General features: G+C 40.9%; 1 protein-coding gene across 4 annotated transcripts; it reads right to left on the bottom strand.

Moving 5' to 3' along the window:
* Window positions 1-4,588: 4,588 nt before the first annotated feature.
* phaf1 (phagosome assembly factor 1) lies at window positions 4,589-14,230 on the bottom strand. Of its 4 annotated transcripts, none has more exons than XM_058075011.2 (16): window positions 13,138-14,230; window positions 12,559-12,641; window positions 11,602-11,685; window positions 11,293-11,336; window positions 9,299-9,378; window positions 9,118-9,212; window positions 8,758-8,855; window positions 8,584-8,696; window positions 8,354-8,487; window positions 7,863-7,946; window positions 7,603-7,685; window positions 7,428-7,471; window positions 7,292-7,341; window positions 6,196-6,254; window positions 6,007-6,079; window positions 4,589-5,348 (listed from the first exon to the last, which is right to left on the bottom strand). In XM_058075011.2, exons 1-16 carry the CDS (start codon window positions 13,199-13,201, stop codon window positions 5,253-5,255), a joined length of 1,284 nt encoding a protein of 427 aa, XP_057930994.2. In that variant the 5' UTR covers window positions 13,202-14,230; the 3' UTR covers window positions 4,589-5,252. The 4 variants fall into 4 exon arrangements, with proteins under 4 accessions (XP_057930994.2, XP_057930995.2, XP_057930996.2 ...); XM_058075012.2 differs by having other exon boundaries at window positions 7,292-7,338; XM_058075013.2 differs by having other exon boundaries at window positions 8,758-8,822.
* Window positions 14,231-16,189: the final 1,959 nt, after the last annotated feature.

The raw sequence follows: 16,189 nt of genomic DNA, 5'->3' as shown, positions 1-16,189 counted from the left end.
ACAGGCTCAGTGGGAGATGAGGCACAAAGTTATGTTCTTTTCTGCTTTGTTTCTTCAAATGCAAACTAAAGTGTTTGAATAGACAATAATAATAATAATAATAATAATAAATGTATAAATACATCCAGGAAGGATGACAATTCTGCAGAAGTTTTGTATATCCCTAACTGAAACTCAATATTTCTGATTGGAAACACACAAAAAAAAAGTATAAAAAAAAAATTATAAATTCAAATGGATTCAAAGGATTGTGTTTCCCTGCTGGTAAATTGAATAAATGATATGACTATTTAGGATTCCTTAGTGCAAACATGATTCTATGGTTCTATGGTTACCGCAACAAATAATCAAAAGCGTTACAACCTGTTTATGATGTTGACAAATGAAGTAACATACAATCTGTTATGTTAGAGTGAAGGAATGACTCGTGGTGGTTTTTCACAGGACCCTAATATTCACTGGCAAATTCTTCATCTTCCCCCCCAAAAAACAATGAATCAAATCCAAATGATTTTTTTTATGAATACGCTGTGTACAAGAGTACTAAGGCCACCCTAAAAAAAAAACTGGGGGAAAAACAAGAACAAAGCCAAGCCAAATAATAATGAGTATACATTTGTCCACTAACAATAAAAAGTGAAGCTAAATGGAAATAATGCTAAAATATTGCAAGGAAAAAAAAAGGCTAAAAGTAAAAAAAATTAAGTTAAAAAAAAAATTTGGCTACAACAAAAGGACATTCATTCATCCATTTTTGATGCCACTAAATGCTCACTATGATAGCAGGGTATGCTGGAGCCTATCCCAGCTGACTTTGGACTAGAGACGGGGTACACCCTGGACTGGTCTCCAGCCAATCACAGGGCACATATAAACAAACAACCATTCACACTCACATTCATACCTATGGATTATTTCGAAGGAAACATAAAAACATGAAATTCCCAATATTATAAGAATAAAGTGGTACTTTTGCAAGAAATGTATAAATACAATTTTAAAAGCGCAGGGGGAAAAAAGCATTAGTATCATTAAAGGGGACCTATTATGCTCATTTTCATTTTTTGTATCAAATTGTGAACTCCTATAGAGCAGCTACACACAATAACCCACACAGAAAGCTTTCTATATCTTCCAGATGCTGCAGTGTTACCATGGATTTCTTACTTTCTGCCCAAACGGTCCGTTTAATTTACTGGTCACACTCTCAAGCGCTCCTGAGGACTTCCAGACAGCTGCTGAGCTCATTTGCCCGTTAAATGCTCACTATGATAGCAGGGTATGCTGGAACCTATCCCAGCTGACTTTGGACTTGAGACGGGGTACACCCTGGACTGGTCGCCAGCCAATCACAGGGCACATATAGACAAACAACCATTCACACTCACATTCATACCTATGGACAATTTGGAGTCGCCAATTAACCTAGCATGTTTTTGGAAAACCCACGCATGCGAGAACCCTAGCTGCGAGGTCCGCGCGCTAACCACTCGACCACCATGCGCTCTGGCAGAAGTGCATTTGCAGTTAAATGTAAAATTATCAGGAGGTTTGCCACCAGCTGCTTATAATTATCTGCCTTGTAGTTTCCAAGAAATTCATTTGTTCATTTTCTACCGCTTATTCTCACAAGGGTCGCGGGGTGTGCTGGAGCCTATCCCAGCTGTCTTCGGGCGAGAGGCGGGGTACACCCTGGACTGGTCGCCAGCCAGCCAATCACAGGGCACATACAGTGAAGAAAATAAGTATTTGAACACCCTGCTATTTTGCTATTTCTCCCACTTAGAAATCATGGAGGGGTCTGAAATTTTCATCGTAGGTGCATGTCCACTGTGAGAGAGATAAACTAAAAAGAAAAATCCAGAAATCACAATGCATGATTTTTTAACAATTTATTTGTGTGATACAGCTGCAAATAAGTATTTGAACACCTGAGAAAATGAATGTTAATATTTGGTACAGTAGCCTTTGTTTGCTATTACAGAGGTCAAACGTTTCCTGTAGTTTTTCACCAGGTTTGCACACACTGCAGGAGGGATCTTGGCCCACTCCTCCACACAGATCTTCTCTAGATCAGTCAGGTTTCTGGGCTGTCGCTGAGAAACACGGAGTTTGAGCTCCCTCCAAAGATTTTCAATTGGGATCAGGTCTGGAGACTGGCTGGGCCATGCTAGAACCTTGATATGCTTCTTACGGAGCCACTCCTTGGTTTTCCTGGCTGTGTGCTTCGGGTCGTTGTCGTGTTGGAAGACCCAGCCACGACCCATCTTCAATGCTCTGACAGAGGGAAGGAGGTTGTTCCCCAAAATCTCACAATACACGGCCCCAGTCATCCTCTCTTTAATGCAGTGCACTCGTCCTGTCCCATGTGCAGAAAAACACCCCCAAAGCATGATGCTACCACCCCCATGCTTCACAGTAGGGATGGTGTTCTTCGGATTGTACTCTTCATTCTTCTTCCTCCAAACACGCTTATTGGAATTATGACCAAAAAGTTCTATTTTGGTCTCATCTGACCATAAAACTTTCTCCCATGACTCCTCTGTATCATCCAAATGGTCATATGCAAACTTAAGACGGGCCTTGACATGTGCTGGTTTAAGCAGGGGAACCTTTCGTGCCATGCATGATTTCACATCATGACGTCTTAGTGTATTACCTACAGTAACCTTGGAAACGGTGGTCCCAGCTCTTTTCAGGTCATTGACCAAGTCCTGTCGTGTAGTTCTGGGCTGATTCCTCACCTTTCTTAGAATCATTGAGACCCCACGAGGTGATATCTTGCATGGGGCTCCACTCCGATTGAGATTGACCGTCATGTTTAGCTTCTTCCATTTTCTAATGATAGCTCCAACAGTGGACCTTTTTTCACCAAGCTGCTTGGTAATTGCTCCGTAGCCCTTTCCAGCCTTGTGGAGGTGTACAATTTTGTCTCTGGTGTCTTTGGACAGCTCTTTGGTCTTCGCCATGTTACAAGTTAAAGTCTTACTGATTGTATGGGGTGGACAGGTGTCTTTATGCAGCTAACGACCTCAAACAGGTGCATCTGATTCAGGATGATACATGGAGTGCAGGTGGACTTCTAATGGGCAGACTAACAGGTCTTTCAGGGTCAGAATTCTAGATGATACACAGGTGTTCAAATACTTATTTGCAGCTGTATCACACAAATAAATTGTTAAAAAATCATGCATTGTGATTTCTGGATTTTTCTTTTTAGTTTATCTCTCTCACAGTGGACATGCACCTACGATGAAAATTTCAGACCCCTCCATGATTTCTAAGTGGGAGAAATAGCAAAATAGCAGGGTGTTCAAATACTTATTTTCTTCACTGTATAGACAAACAACCATTCACACTCACATTCATACCTATGGACAATTTGGAGTCGCTAATTAACCTAGCATGTTTTTGGAATGTGGGAGTACCCGGTACCCGGACACAGGAGTACTCCACGCAGAGATGGCTGAGGGTGGAATTGAACCCTGGTCTCCTAGCTGTGAGGTCTGCGCGCTAACCACTCGACCACTGTGCCGCCGGAAAAGCATAATAGGTCCCCTTTAACTACTTTTATTCTCATATTAAGACTTTTACACATGTTACAAATTTATTTTAATGACATTAAAATTTCTCTCAGGTTACCGTTTTAATGTAGGAACGTTATTGTCGTGACACAACTTTTTCATTTCCATGAAGCCTATTCCCTTCACATTCAAACCTTTACCTGATTTACTCAATTGGCCATAATACGTGATGCATGATACATTCATTTCTTTGCCAAATGTATAGGAAACACTGTATTGTCCTAGCAGTTCCTTCCTTTCTTCAACCGTTTTTTTTTGCAATCACAGCCAGCTGTTTAAAATCTGAGTTGAATTTCAATGCTTTTACCAACAAAAAAAAACTGCCTCTTTTCTCCAAAAAGGACAAGAAGTTACAGTGATAATGTCCGCAAGATGAGCAGAAATGCCCTTGAAATGTCTTTGGCTTATGCATTTGGCAACTCAACAAACAAAAGAAGATGCAGATGTCGCTGAAGGATGAATAGCATCACCGTGTCATGTAGCGTAACTCAGTAAAATAACAGAACCTCAACTCTCTCTCTCCACGATTTACGGTTAAAAAGGAAAAACAAACGTTCACGTTAACATGTATTGAGGATTTGGCCAAATAATCAAACAAGTCAAGGTGTTATGGTTGTGTGCAAAGTAATACTTACAAAAGCCTGGGAAGAGTCATGCAATGAGTTGGAGAGACGGGTGGACGAGGGACGGGTGGACGAGGGACGGGGGGGGGGGGGCAGCGTCCCTTACAACATGCAGGACTGAAGATAAACAAAAGAGGTTGCCAAATTGTGCTTTTCTGTTCGGGTTCCTCTCGTCCAAATAAGGTTGTTTATCAGGTTCATGCAGCGTCTGTGTGGATTTCGACAAGTTGGAAAAGTCCAACAGGATGCGTTGACTGACCTTTGCTCAAAAGCAACATGGCAAGTGACCTTGTGTGTGTGTGTGCTTCATGTGTTAAAATGACAGGCTCGGTCATGCAGGTGCTCATTTTACAGCACTTTAGGCGGCAGGAACGGGGGGGGGGGGGGGGGGGGACAATAATGTTTGGATAGTTGCTGCTTTCAGACGCTTCACATCTGGCCATCTGACTATTGAGATTTTGAGTCTTCTCTCACCTTCCAGCTTTGGTTGGCTCCTCCTGGGCTGGGACGCTTAGCTTCTTATGGTTAGCGTGGTCGGGCAGGAAGACGAGCAGAAGCGGGCAGGCTGGCAGTGTGGTTCGTTGGCGATGATCAAGCCAGTTCTGTCTGAGGATACTGGTCAGTTTTGTGTTTTTCTTGGGAGGGGGGACGCTCTCTGAAGTCCGCAGTGGCAGAAGCTCAACATGTTCATACCTAAAAGCTTCACACAGGCTTTTAGCTGCACTTGACAAAAATGGCAAAGCTTATCTTTCCCTTCCTTTTTTTTTTTTTTTGCAGTCCTTTATGGAGTTGTACCTGAACACAGATTCCATCACGCCATCAAGCCAGCCAAAAACTCACATGTAGGTATTCATTCTCCAACAAACAGTGTGTTGGATGTGATTTGAGGAGCAATTCTTCCAAGCCAGCAGGAAAACAAATGCTATTCAATGCAAGAATGGCCATGTTGTTGTTGTTGTTGTTGGTGTTGGTTAGGTCTGCTTGGTTTCAACTCTGCACGTTTTTCAGGACAAGCCAGAATGAGACATGGTGTCAGGTTACTTGTTCAGTGGGAGCTGCTACTGGACTCGGGTGGGGCTGGACTGGTGGTCCGTGGAGCACCGTAGAGGGTCACGGACGCTATGTGGCTATTCTGCATCACCTGTTCGTGTTAAAACAACAATTTAGATTAAAAGTCACTGAGACCCGACAGAACCCAACCTGTTAGACCAGTGGTCTCAAACACATGGCCCGCAGGACACTAGTTTGTGGCCCCCGCTTTGATATGAAAGTTTAATGTTTGTGCGGCCCGCGCAAGTTTGATATGGATGCTGTATGGTATCATGTACCCAGAAAAAATTATTACGTTTGATTAATGTTCATGTTAAAGGTTAAATAACTGTTAATAGTTATCCTCCCTATCCGTGTGGAAGTGGTAAGTTTTTGGCTATTTAAGTTTAAAGAAAATAACTTGAAGGCTACCGTTTAGGTCGCTAGCTGTCTAGTTTGCGAGTTAGCATGTGTCTCAAGACGCTGCAGTTGCGCAATATGTTGTAAATAAAAAGTATAAATGTGACTATAGTCGTGTTTTGTCATGTCTACAGGGCTCTAATAATGCTTTGTTCATTTTAATCTGAAAAAAATAATTTGTCTACCCACCAACTATATGTGGTTTCTTAAGGAAGCCATTGTATTAGGACAAAACCCAGAAAAGCATAGAATAAAAACAAAAACTCCACCACACAGATTAAAATCTTGATCTGACCGTGAGTCTGCGTGAACCACTACACCACCATGCCACCTCTAAAAATGATTCTCACCTCAAAGATCATCCTCTGGAGTCCAAAGCAGAAGGTAGAGCCAAAAGGATTGGTGTTATTGGCAGATGAGGACCTGTGGAACACATATTTGGTAATAATATAACAACCATGAAGTGGAAATAAATATCAAATGTATAGAAATATTGTGACAAATTTAAAGTTTTGCAGTAAAAGCATCTTTTTCTTTACCTATGAAGGACAACAGGCTTTTCCATCGGGTGGCCCAGCAATTCCTGAACCTGATCCCACTGACAAGAAAAACAAAATGTTAAAAAAAATATTACTATGTTGACCATGTGAGACTTGTGAGATCCATGGTGCTCTTCTCTTTACCCTTTGTGTGCGACAGAGTGTCGGCGCTCTTTAAAAGTATATTTTGGAAGCTTTTTGTGAAATCGAGGCTTGTAAAAATAGCAAAAAAATCTAAAGAGAAAGGTTTACGTCATGTCCATATCAGGGACGCATACCGAAACGGCATATCCGGTTGCGATGTCAATGGTAGTAGCCGGAGTGAAAAAAAGTAAATCAGTGCCTTGTTTTGGTGCCTGCAACAACTTAATACGCCAAAAGCAGTGCTCAATTCCAGCATCGCTCACAGACATTTTGCAGTAACGCTCCACAGCAGCAACAGAGCACTTCCTGGTTATCCACCAATCATGGCCATGGCATGCCAGGTGCATTCAGAAACAGCGGAATACTGAACAGATAATGATAATGATGACAATTTGCTGTGTATATTTTATTTAATAATGGTCAATGTATTCATTAATTCATTTTCTATCGATTTTCCTCACGAGGGTCGCGGGGGTGCTGGAGCCTATCCCAGCTGTCTTCGAGAGAGAGGCAGGGTACACCCTGGACTGGTCGCTAGCCAATCACAGGGCACATATAGACAAACAACCATTCACACTCACATTCATACCTATGGACAATTTGGAGTCGCCAATTAACCTAGCATGTTTTTGGAATGTGGGAGGAAAACCCACGCATGCACGGGGAGAACATGCAAACTCCACACAGAGATGGCCAAGGGTGGAATTGAACCCTGGTCTCCTAGCTGTGAGGCCTGCGTGCTAACCACTCAACTGCCGTGCAGCCCGGTCAATGTATTAGTTATAATTCAATTGACATTTAAAATACCATTCTGTTAAGTAAGTAAAAATAAAGACATTGTTTTTGGACAAAATTGGTATATTTTCTTCTTTTTTAAGGACCTGATCGGGCACTGTTTCTACTACTATTACTACTCCTTGTCAACAATAACCAACCCTAGTCTGGTACTGACCTTGCTGTAAGTAGTTAATATGCAGTTGTCAGTCTGAGAGTCGGCTCCTTCTGGTAGAAAAATAAAAATACACATTATACACATTAGCTAAGGGGGGGGGTGTAACAAATCTAGGACAAATGTATAGAGTGCCTACCTTTTTTAATGACAAGCGGGATCTTAAAATCACATCGATGATAGCTGCATTGAAAAAGGAGAGAACAAAATCATCACACTCCAGAGAACAATTACACATGTATGATTTGGGTAATTTCAAATAAAATATTTCAGAACACAGGAAACAGTACAAAAATAAGTAGTGGAATATTTACATATTGAAGTTGTAATGCCCTGGGTAGTTAGTATGGAGGACAAACTTCTTAACCAGGTGAGTTGTCGAGTCAAACAGGATATCCTGAACAAAAAGGAAAACCACTAAAATGTACGCTGCCGAATAATATGCATAACCTAACTTATTTCTTTAGTTTTGAACTAAATATTAAATTTAATGTATTTGTGATTTATAGCTGAAAACGGCCATGTTCAAGTAACACAATTCCCCTAATACAAATCATCAAACACAAATACGTACCACTCCCAGGGTGAAGTAGTTAAAAAAGTAGTCGTTACATTTGGAGGGAACCTGCTTGTGAGGTGATGGAGAGTGGATCTTCATCTAAAATAAACCAGCAGAACATCAACGCTACATCTTGAGTGTCATCAATACATGTTTCTTCAAGGAAGAATTTTGCCCACACAAACAAATATGTCTTTCTTTTCTGCGTGTGTTTTAAATTGTAATGTCTCATTACTGCATGTAATGGGAATAAATCCATGCCGCCTACAAAGACCGCTATTATTCATTCATTTTCTATACCGCTTATCCTCACAAGGGTCGCGGGCATGCTGGAGCCAGGCCGCTATTAAGGTCAGGTCACAGGTTACATTATACAGTATGTAAATGGAGAATTTGGCGTCTTTGGTGTCTTTCAGAAGGTTTAATAGTGGGTTCCAACATTCAGTAATTAGCCATTTCTTTACACTAATGAGTTTTTTGGAAGGAAAAATTAGAATTTCGCAAACCTTGTCCTCAGACTTGTAGAAGACTTTATGCGGGGATCCCAGAGCACCGAGGACATCCTGGCAAGAGTCTCCAAAGTAGATGTTTCTTTCTAAGGACCTCACTTTAGCATCGCCCATCACACCAGGACCAGAACCTGAACAGCCACACAAGCGTAAAATGACAAATGAATAACCAAGAAAGAAATCAACTACTTTGAAACAACAAGAATGGGAACACAGAGGCATGTTACCCGCGGTTAAGAGGCGGAGTTTGAGGCCCACGGGTCCTGCACCATCTCTCAGGACATCCACGCACTCTGCATAAATGTTACCAAGGAAACAAGCCAATGGCATCGCTGGAGCTCTGAAAACAAGAATAGAGTATCAAATACGAGAACTAAATGACTTCACAGGGATTTGAGTACTTTGTTTCTTGTAGGTTGTTGCCGGTGTAGATGTGCATCCTCTTCACCATGGCCCCGTGTGGAATCTGCAGGGAGGCCAAACCCATGGCAAAGTTAGGCTGCCAAAGCAAAACAACTGGGAGTAATACACAACCAGTACTAATATATAAGAATGGAATAAAATAACAATAAAATAATGAAATATAAGAATAAAAACACTCATCTCTACCACAAATAATCGTACAGGTCAGCTCTGATGACAGGCACTTTAAAATGGGAGCAAATAAAAACAATGGCACTCAGGATCCCGACATCCACAGTCCAGTTCAGTAGGCAAAACCAGAACATAAAACCTGTTAAATTCCACAGCTATAATCTCACCTCGTATTTTGGAGCCTCGTTCCATGAGTCTAGTTGGAAGGAGAAAGATAGTCCTCGAAAGTTGAGATGGAACAACTGCTCTGCTGCATTGTAAACTGAACAATAACCATAAAAAGGACCAAATAGTGGATTATTTCTCTACGGAGAAATATATAAGTAAACATCTGAAATACAAGTATACCTCCAGGGTGAGTAGCTCCAAAGGACTGGTCTATTTGTTCTATAGTGGGGGCAATGGCTTGAGAGTTGAAATGGACTCCACTGGAACGACACATACAAATGGCAGAGATGTGTTAACACTGCAACACTGCAGAAGCTAATGCAACATCTCAATTGATAAGCCAAGTGTTTTAAGAACACATTAAAAATGACTTGACTCCATTACCGGCAATTCAATAGCAGCTGTAATGTTTATGACTAAATGTGATCCGCACATAAAAATAAAATGAACAACAAAACATCCATAGAAACACCGCTAATAGTCAAGAGAGAACTTGTTTTGGGGGGACTGGAGGGTAGTTGTTTCCAGCCTTGTTACGACGCAAACACTGCAGTTGAGAACTGTTTTTCTGGAGATGCTTGTTTACTTCCCAAGCCTGACAAGTCAAACATTTAGAGAATGCCACGGATAAAAATTAAATGAATATAAACAAAACAGTTGCGTTGACTGTCTTGAAAGGTTGGCGGGAAAAAGTAATGTTAATGGTAATGGTTTTATTTCATTTGAACATGCATCAGATTACAATTGAATGCATCACATAATCAGTTCACAGTTCCACATGTCCAAAAGGAGTAGGAAGAAGCAAAGCTTATTAAATCCTACCCCTCCATCTGGTACTTTTACAATCAGTAACTGTTACATTTGTTCACTTCCTGCTTTCCATAATACAGTTTAATGGGTTTTTTTTAATTTTATTTTAGTTTTTAATAATTCACCTCGTACCGAAGTAGCAGGTGATATGAGCATCCAATGACATAATGGGTACCATAGTAAGTGTCAATATAGTGATATATATAGCACATCATGACTCTGGTTCATGACTCTTCAAGACTGGTTCAAGACGATTGGAATATTCCTTTCCATCTGGTACTTTTACAATCAGTAACTGTTACATTTGTTCACTTCCTGCTTTCCATAATAAAGTTTAAGGGGGTTTTTTGTGTTTTTTTTTAATAATGTACCTCGTACCGAAGTAGGAGGTGATATGACCATACAATATGTCATATAGTGAAAAATATAGCACATCATGACTGGTTCAAGACTCTTCATCCTTGTATTTAGCAAACATCAACTGCTTGTATTGTTTCTTGAATTGGCTCATCGTTGTGCATTGTTTGAGGGTCTTACTCATTCCATTCCATAGTTTGATTCCACATACTGAAATGCTATGGCTTTTTAACGTAGTCCTAGCATATAAAAGTAATTTAATAATCTACTACCAGAAATATCGGAGACATCAGCCCCAAAAAAAAACAAAAAACAGGGCACCCACGCTACTAGATTAAACCTTCACTAACCTTCTCAAGAAGAACCAAAGGATAAAAACATATCAGATGGAAAGCACAAAAAAAAACGCCGGCCTCCAAACCAAACTAATAACAAAAAAGCACATACAACATGTTGGAATCTGCCAAAAACGTAAAAAAAAAGAGGAAAAAAAGAAAGCCATCTACCAGGTGACCTGCTGCTCCTGCCTGTGTCTGTGAGCGTCTCACTTTCTCACTCCTGTCATCTGCCTGACTGCCTTTCCTGATGAGCAACCACCTGCGGGTGCCCTCCTGCACTGGATGCAGGAGAAGGAAGAGGCTAATAACCTGATTAGCAAACACACACACCAAATGGCACATACCATGACCATATATGTAGTACAGAGAAAGCTCTAAAGTCGGAATTGGTTCATTTTCGCATTAGACCAAGGGAACCATGTGTGGTTATTTTATTTCTATGGACTGTGAGAACAACACATAGTGGAAGATACAACTGCAACCTTAAAGAGGTTCTCCTGTACCCTCAGCTTCTCCGGGTCTCCTTTAGCATGCAACCCCTTTACTAAAAACCCCAATATCAGTCTATAGAATCCAATCAGACTGTGTATTTTTTCTTTTTCTACACATGTGTCCATGTACTGTCCTCTAGTGGCACCTTCTATGTTTCAAGTGTGTAGTTCTACTCACCAGTACTTCAACTTGACTTTGCTCAAGTCGTACACTTCAATCACCTGTCAGCAACAAGACAAATCAGGTGTGCAATGCTTACTTCATGTGATTAAACAAAGTTGTGATGAGAAAATGTAACAATACTAATGTGCCACAAAAGCATAATTACAGGGAAAATGCTGCAGCTCTTTTATCTAGCCACAATCCACTTACATATTCTGCAGCATAAGTGTGAGATCCTTTATTTAGAAACGACTTAAAAGATGTGGCAGCACATGCATATTGCATTGTGTGTGCATAGGCCTGATTTAAAAGTCACATTTTCACCTTGAGTCTCTGATTTGTTGCATCAAAGAGCAGTTTAATGCCATCCTGAGTCAAGTTCAGTATGAGGTCATGGCTGAATGGTGTCTGTTGGGGGACATAAGTCAGTGCATTAATTCATAACAGTATGAGTGGACCCTCACACATGATGCACATGGCAGACAAAACATTTATTGCTGATTGTATATGATTCATAAACACATTTTCAAACATGTACACACCCCCAAGCACTCTTAGTTAAAGTATATCTTAATTCATTCATTCATTTTCTACCGCTTTTTCCTCACGAGGGTCGCGGGGGTGCTGGAGCCTATCCCGGCTGTCTTGGGGCGAGAGGCGGGGTCCACCCTGGACTGGTCGCCAGCCAATCACAGGGCACATATAGACAAACAACCATTCACACTCACATTCATACCTATGGACAATTTGGAGTCACCAATTAACCTAGCATGTTTTTGGAATGTGGGACGAAACATGACAGAACATGTAAACTCCACACAGAGATGGCCGAGGGTGGAAGTGAACCCTGGTCTCTAGCTGTGAGGTCTGCGCGCTAACCACTCGATCACCGTGCCACCATGTAGGGAAATAGAAATCTGAAATTTCATTAAAAAACCCAAACCCAGAGTTCCATTCCAAGATTTCCAATGAGGAAAAACTGATTTTCTTCAACCTTAGAGGTTCCAAAAGCTTCCATACATCCAATTTCTATACTGATTGTCCTCATGAGGGCCACAGGAGAGCTGGAGCCTAATCCAGCAGACTTGGGGCCAGAGGCAGGACTGGTCGCCAGCCAATCGCAGAACACATACAGACAATTTAGAGTCTCCAATTAACCTAACATGCATGTTTGGGATGTGGGAGTAAGCCTGCGTAACCTGAGAACATGCAAATTCGACACTGAGATGTTCCGAAAAACATACATAAACACGATTTCTGTACACTGCGACCAGCTCTCACCTGTTCACTGTAAAGCACCTGGACATTTTTGATAATGCGGCAGTGTTTCTGGAGAATAGAGATGGCTTGGGCCAATGGCATGCCTGGGGAAAAACACATTATTTGCAGTCATTATTTGCACTATGACCCATTGATCATTGCACTAAAATTTATATATCTGCTCCTGCATATGCAATATTATGTGTATATTTTGGATATCTTGTATATATCTTGTTAAATTGTCTTTTTTTACTCTACTTTATATACCTTTTTTCTTTTTTAAACTTGACTACTGCACTGAAAGGAGAAGCTCTCCAATTTTGTTGTACATCTTGTATAATGACAATAAAGGCCATTCCATTCCATTCCATTCCATACATGACATGCAGTGATTTGGCTTTGCTGGGAGGTTGGACTGTAAGGTAATATATTCACAAAATCAGCAGGGGATCATCATCAACTGTATTATAAATGCTTCTTCTGCAACAAAATGAATAGTTTTTACATATGATACATGCTATGAGCTAATATATTGCCACACATTCAAACATTTGCCAATATAAGAAATACATTTGAGTAAGTATTATCATCAATACTTACCTAAAGCGAATTCCCATTGTTCATTTCCAAGTGATCGCTCAGGTACCACCTCCAAATCCAGCATTGGCAAGTAGTGGTGGGTGGCTCACCTTAAGACACAATGGAACCCACTGAAGGATTCTGTCTCTCTCCCTGCCGGATCAATGTACGCCAAACTATACTGGGGGGGGGGGGGGGGGGGCTACTTTACAGGTACTGTGTCTCTACAGCTACCGACGTCATGTGTGAGCATCAGTGTGACACTTTCGAGCAACAAGTGTCCACTTTAATGCATATGACATTAACATTAAAATCAAAACCAATAAGAACAAAATAAACAATTAAATATAACCAATATAAAGTCAGCCAAGGCTTAAAAGCTGACAATTTTAACCAAGATTACAAAGTTAGCTGCATTTGCACAAACAAATTACACAAGCAGCCACGTACAACATCAGCTGTCAGTCAAACTAGTGCTTAATTGCGTAATCTTGCGGGCTCAAAAAGCAAAGAAATGAGCAACACGACGCATTATCACCAGTTAGATTCCCTCACAGGGATACGTGTTGAGCCACCTGATTATAGAGATAAATAAAATAAGCAATGTCATCAGGATATATATGCTTATATACCCCCAATAATCGCTAAGGTGATCTGTCACAACCTGTTAGTTACGAAAACACCAAGCAGGACAACAACACTGTGTCGGGCTATGGGCTAACATTAGCCAACGAGTTAGCCGCTCTGATTGCGTTCAAGATTAAGTAGAAATTAGCATAAAATATACAAAAAAATGCCCCAAAATTCAGTACATAGATACACAATTCAGGTTATAAAACAACAAAGCAGGTTCAGACGGTGTGTTTCTTTCTTCCTTCCCTCGAAGGTACCAGCATTGGAAGCTAGCTCTTCTGCCGCGTTGACACTAATTCAAATTCCTCCGTAAGAAACACGTCCCTTGTGACACATATTGTTTGTCAGCGTTTATATGTCCGCCATGTTCCTTTTGTGGGCTTAATGTTTCGTCAGTGTCGGCGGCAGTATACAGTAGCAGGGTGTCCGAACAACGGCAACTTCAGGCATTAACAACACAAGCAGCAGTATCAGCTGATTATTCAACTTCCTGTATTCGACGCATGCGTACTGTAGACGTGATTGAGTCATAGCAGACAACGCATCAATAATAATGATTTAGCTTATTTGTGACATGTTTTACAAAGTTATGATAAGGAATATCACAGATTTTTTTACTTGTAAAATTGTACAAAAGTGTCTAAAAATGAGTAGAAGGAATAGCTAATTTAATTTTACCCATTCCCAACGTGTCACTGATAAATCTGTTCACTTCCTGTTATTAGCATGTTCCCGAGTTAGCATTTTTCAATCGGGAATGATAAGGATACAAACTGATAGATAAATAAACAGAATGTAAACAGTAAATGTACTGGAGTAAACAGAATGTAAACTGAGTAAACAGAATGGACTGTATGATGAATAATATGACACTGAAATGATAAAAAAAATTCTGTATGTCAGACATTGTGGTTCTTAGTATTGGACTTCTTCCACGTACCTTGTAAACATCATATGCTTGAACAGTTTTTTACATTATGAGTTACTAAATTTAGTTATTAAGAGGGGAGATATAATGACAAGAAAACAAAAGAGAAGGAAAACATCAACAAACTGGAAAATGTGGGAGCTTTTCAGCCTAAACATAGATTTTAACACCATGACACGTATCCATTGTAATGCAGACTTACATACCACAACATCAGTGGCAGAACTACAGGGTGGCCGTGGCCACCCTTGGTCACTCTCCGGCCACCCCAGTGGCACCCCGCAACCTAAGCGTCATTTTGGCTTGGATGCATTTCATTGCCGCACACAACAGAAGAGCATTGCCTATTTTGTGGAGAAGTTGTCATTCATTCATTTTCTACCGCTTATCCTCACGAGGGTCGGCAAGGGTGCTGGAGCCTATCCCAGCTGAACTGGTCACCAGCCAATCACAGGGCACATAAAGACAAACAACCATTCACACTCACATTCATATCTATGGACAATTTGGAGTCGCCAAATAACCTAGCATGTTTTTGGAATGTGGGAGGAAACCGGAGTACCCGGAGAAAACCCACGCATGCACAGGGAGAACATGCAAACTCCACATAGAGATGGCCGAGGGTGGAACTGAACCCTGGTTTCCTAGCTGTGACATCTGCATGCTAACCACTAGACCTCCGTGCAGCCGGAGAAGTTGTCAATAAAAGCATATCTTGCATGAACTGCAAGCGGTAGCTAAGTTTTCCATTATAAATTAAGTTTTTTGAGGTCCAGTTTTCTCACTATGTTGAAATTTTGAAGGGTGATTCTGCACATAAATATGTTAATATTGGAAGCTCTTTTAGTGGGCATGTAAACCAAAGAGTCTAAAAGTTAAAACAGGAGTTTTAATCTTCCATTTTTCATGAACTATGAAGACACCCAGAATGGAGTGAAATATCCGAGACAAGGTAAAATGAAAGGTATTGTGTTCAGATTTTTTGTCACGAAGGGGCATGACATCACCATATCCCCATCAACATCAACTTACCTGATTTCAGTGATGAGGAACATGGTGGGATCACACATTATTATTGACAGCACTGATTTGGATCATTATTATTCATTCATTCATTCATTTTCTACTGCTTTTTCCTCACGAGGGTCGCAGGGGTGGTGGAGCCTATCCCAGCTGTCTTTGGACTGGTTGCCAGCCAATCACAGGGCACATATAGACAAACAACCATTCACACTCACATTCATACCTATGGACAATTTGGAGTTGCCAATTAACCTAGCATGTTTTTGGAATGTGGGAGGAAACCGGAGTACCCGGAGAAAACCCACGCATGCACGGGGAGAACATGCAAACTCCACACAGAGATGACCGAGGGTGGGAATTGAACCATGGTCTCCTAGCTGTGAGGTCTGCGCGCTAACCACTCTATCGCCATGCCGCCCCGATCATTATTATACTATTAAAAAAATTAAATTTCTATTAGGGCTGCACAGTGATCGAGTGGAAATTTTG

The sequence above is a fragment of the Doryrhamphus excisus genome, linkage group LG1 (assembly GCF_037039965.1).
Source record: "Doryrhamphus excisus strain RoL-2023G ecotype Guam linkage group LG1, RoL_Dexc_Guam_v1.1, whole genome shotgun sequence".
Lineage (NCBI taxonomy): Eukaryota > Metazoa > Chordata > Actinopteri > Syngnathiformes > Syngnathidae > Doryrhamphus > Doryrhamphus excisus.
Note: the sequence above shows the minus strand (reverse complement) of the source record. Positions and strands in the feature narration are given on the sequence as shown.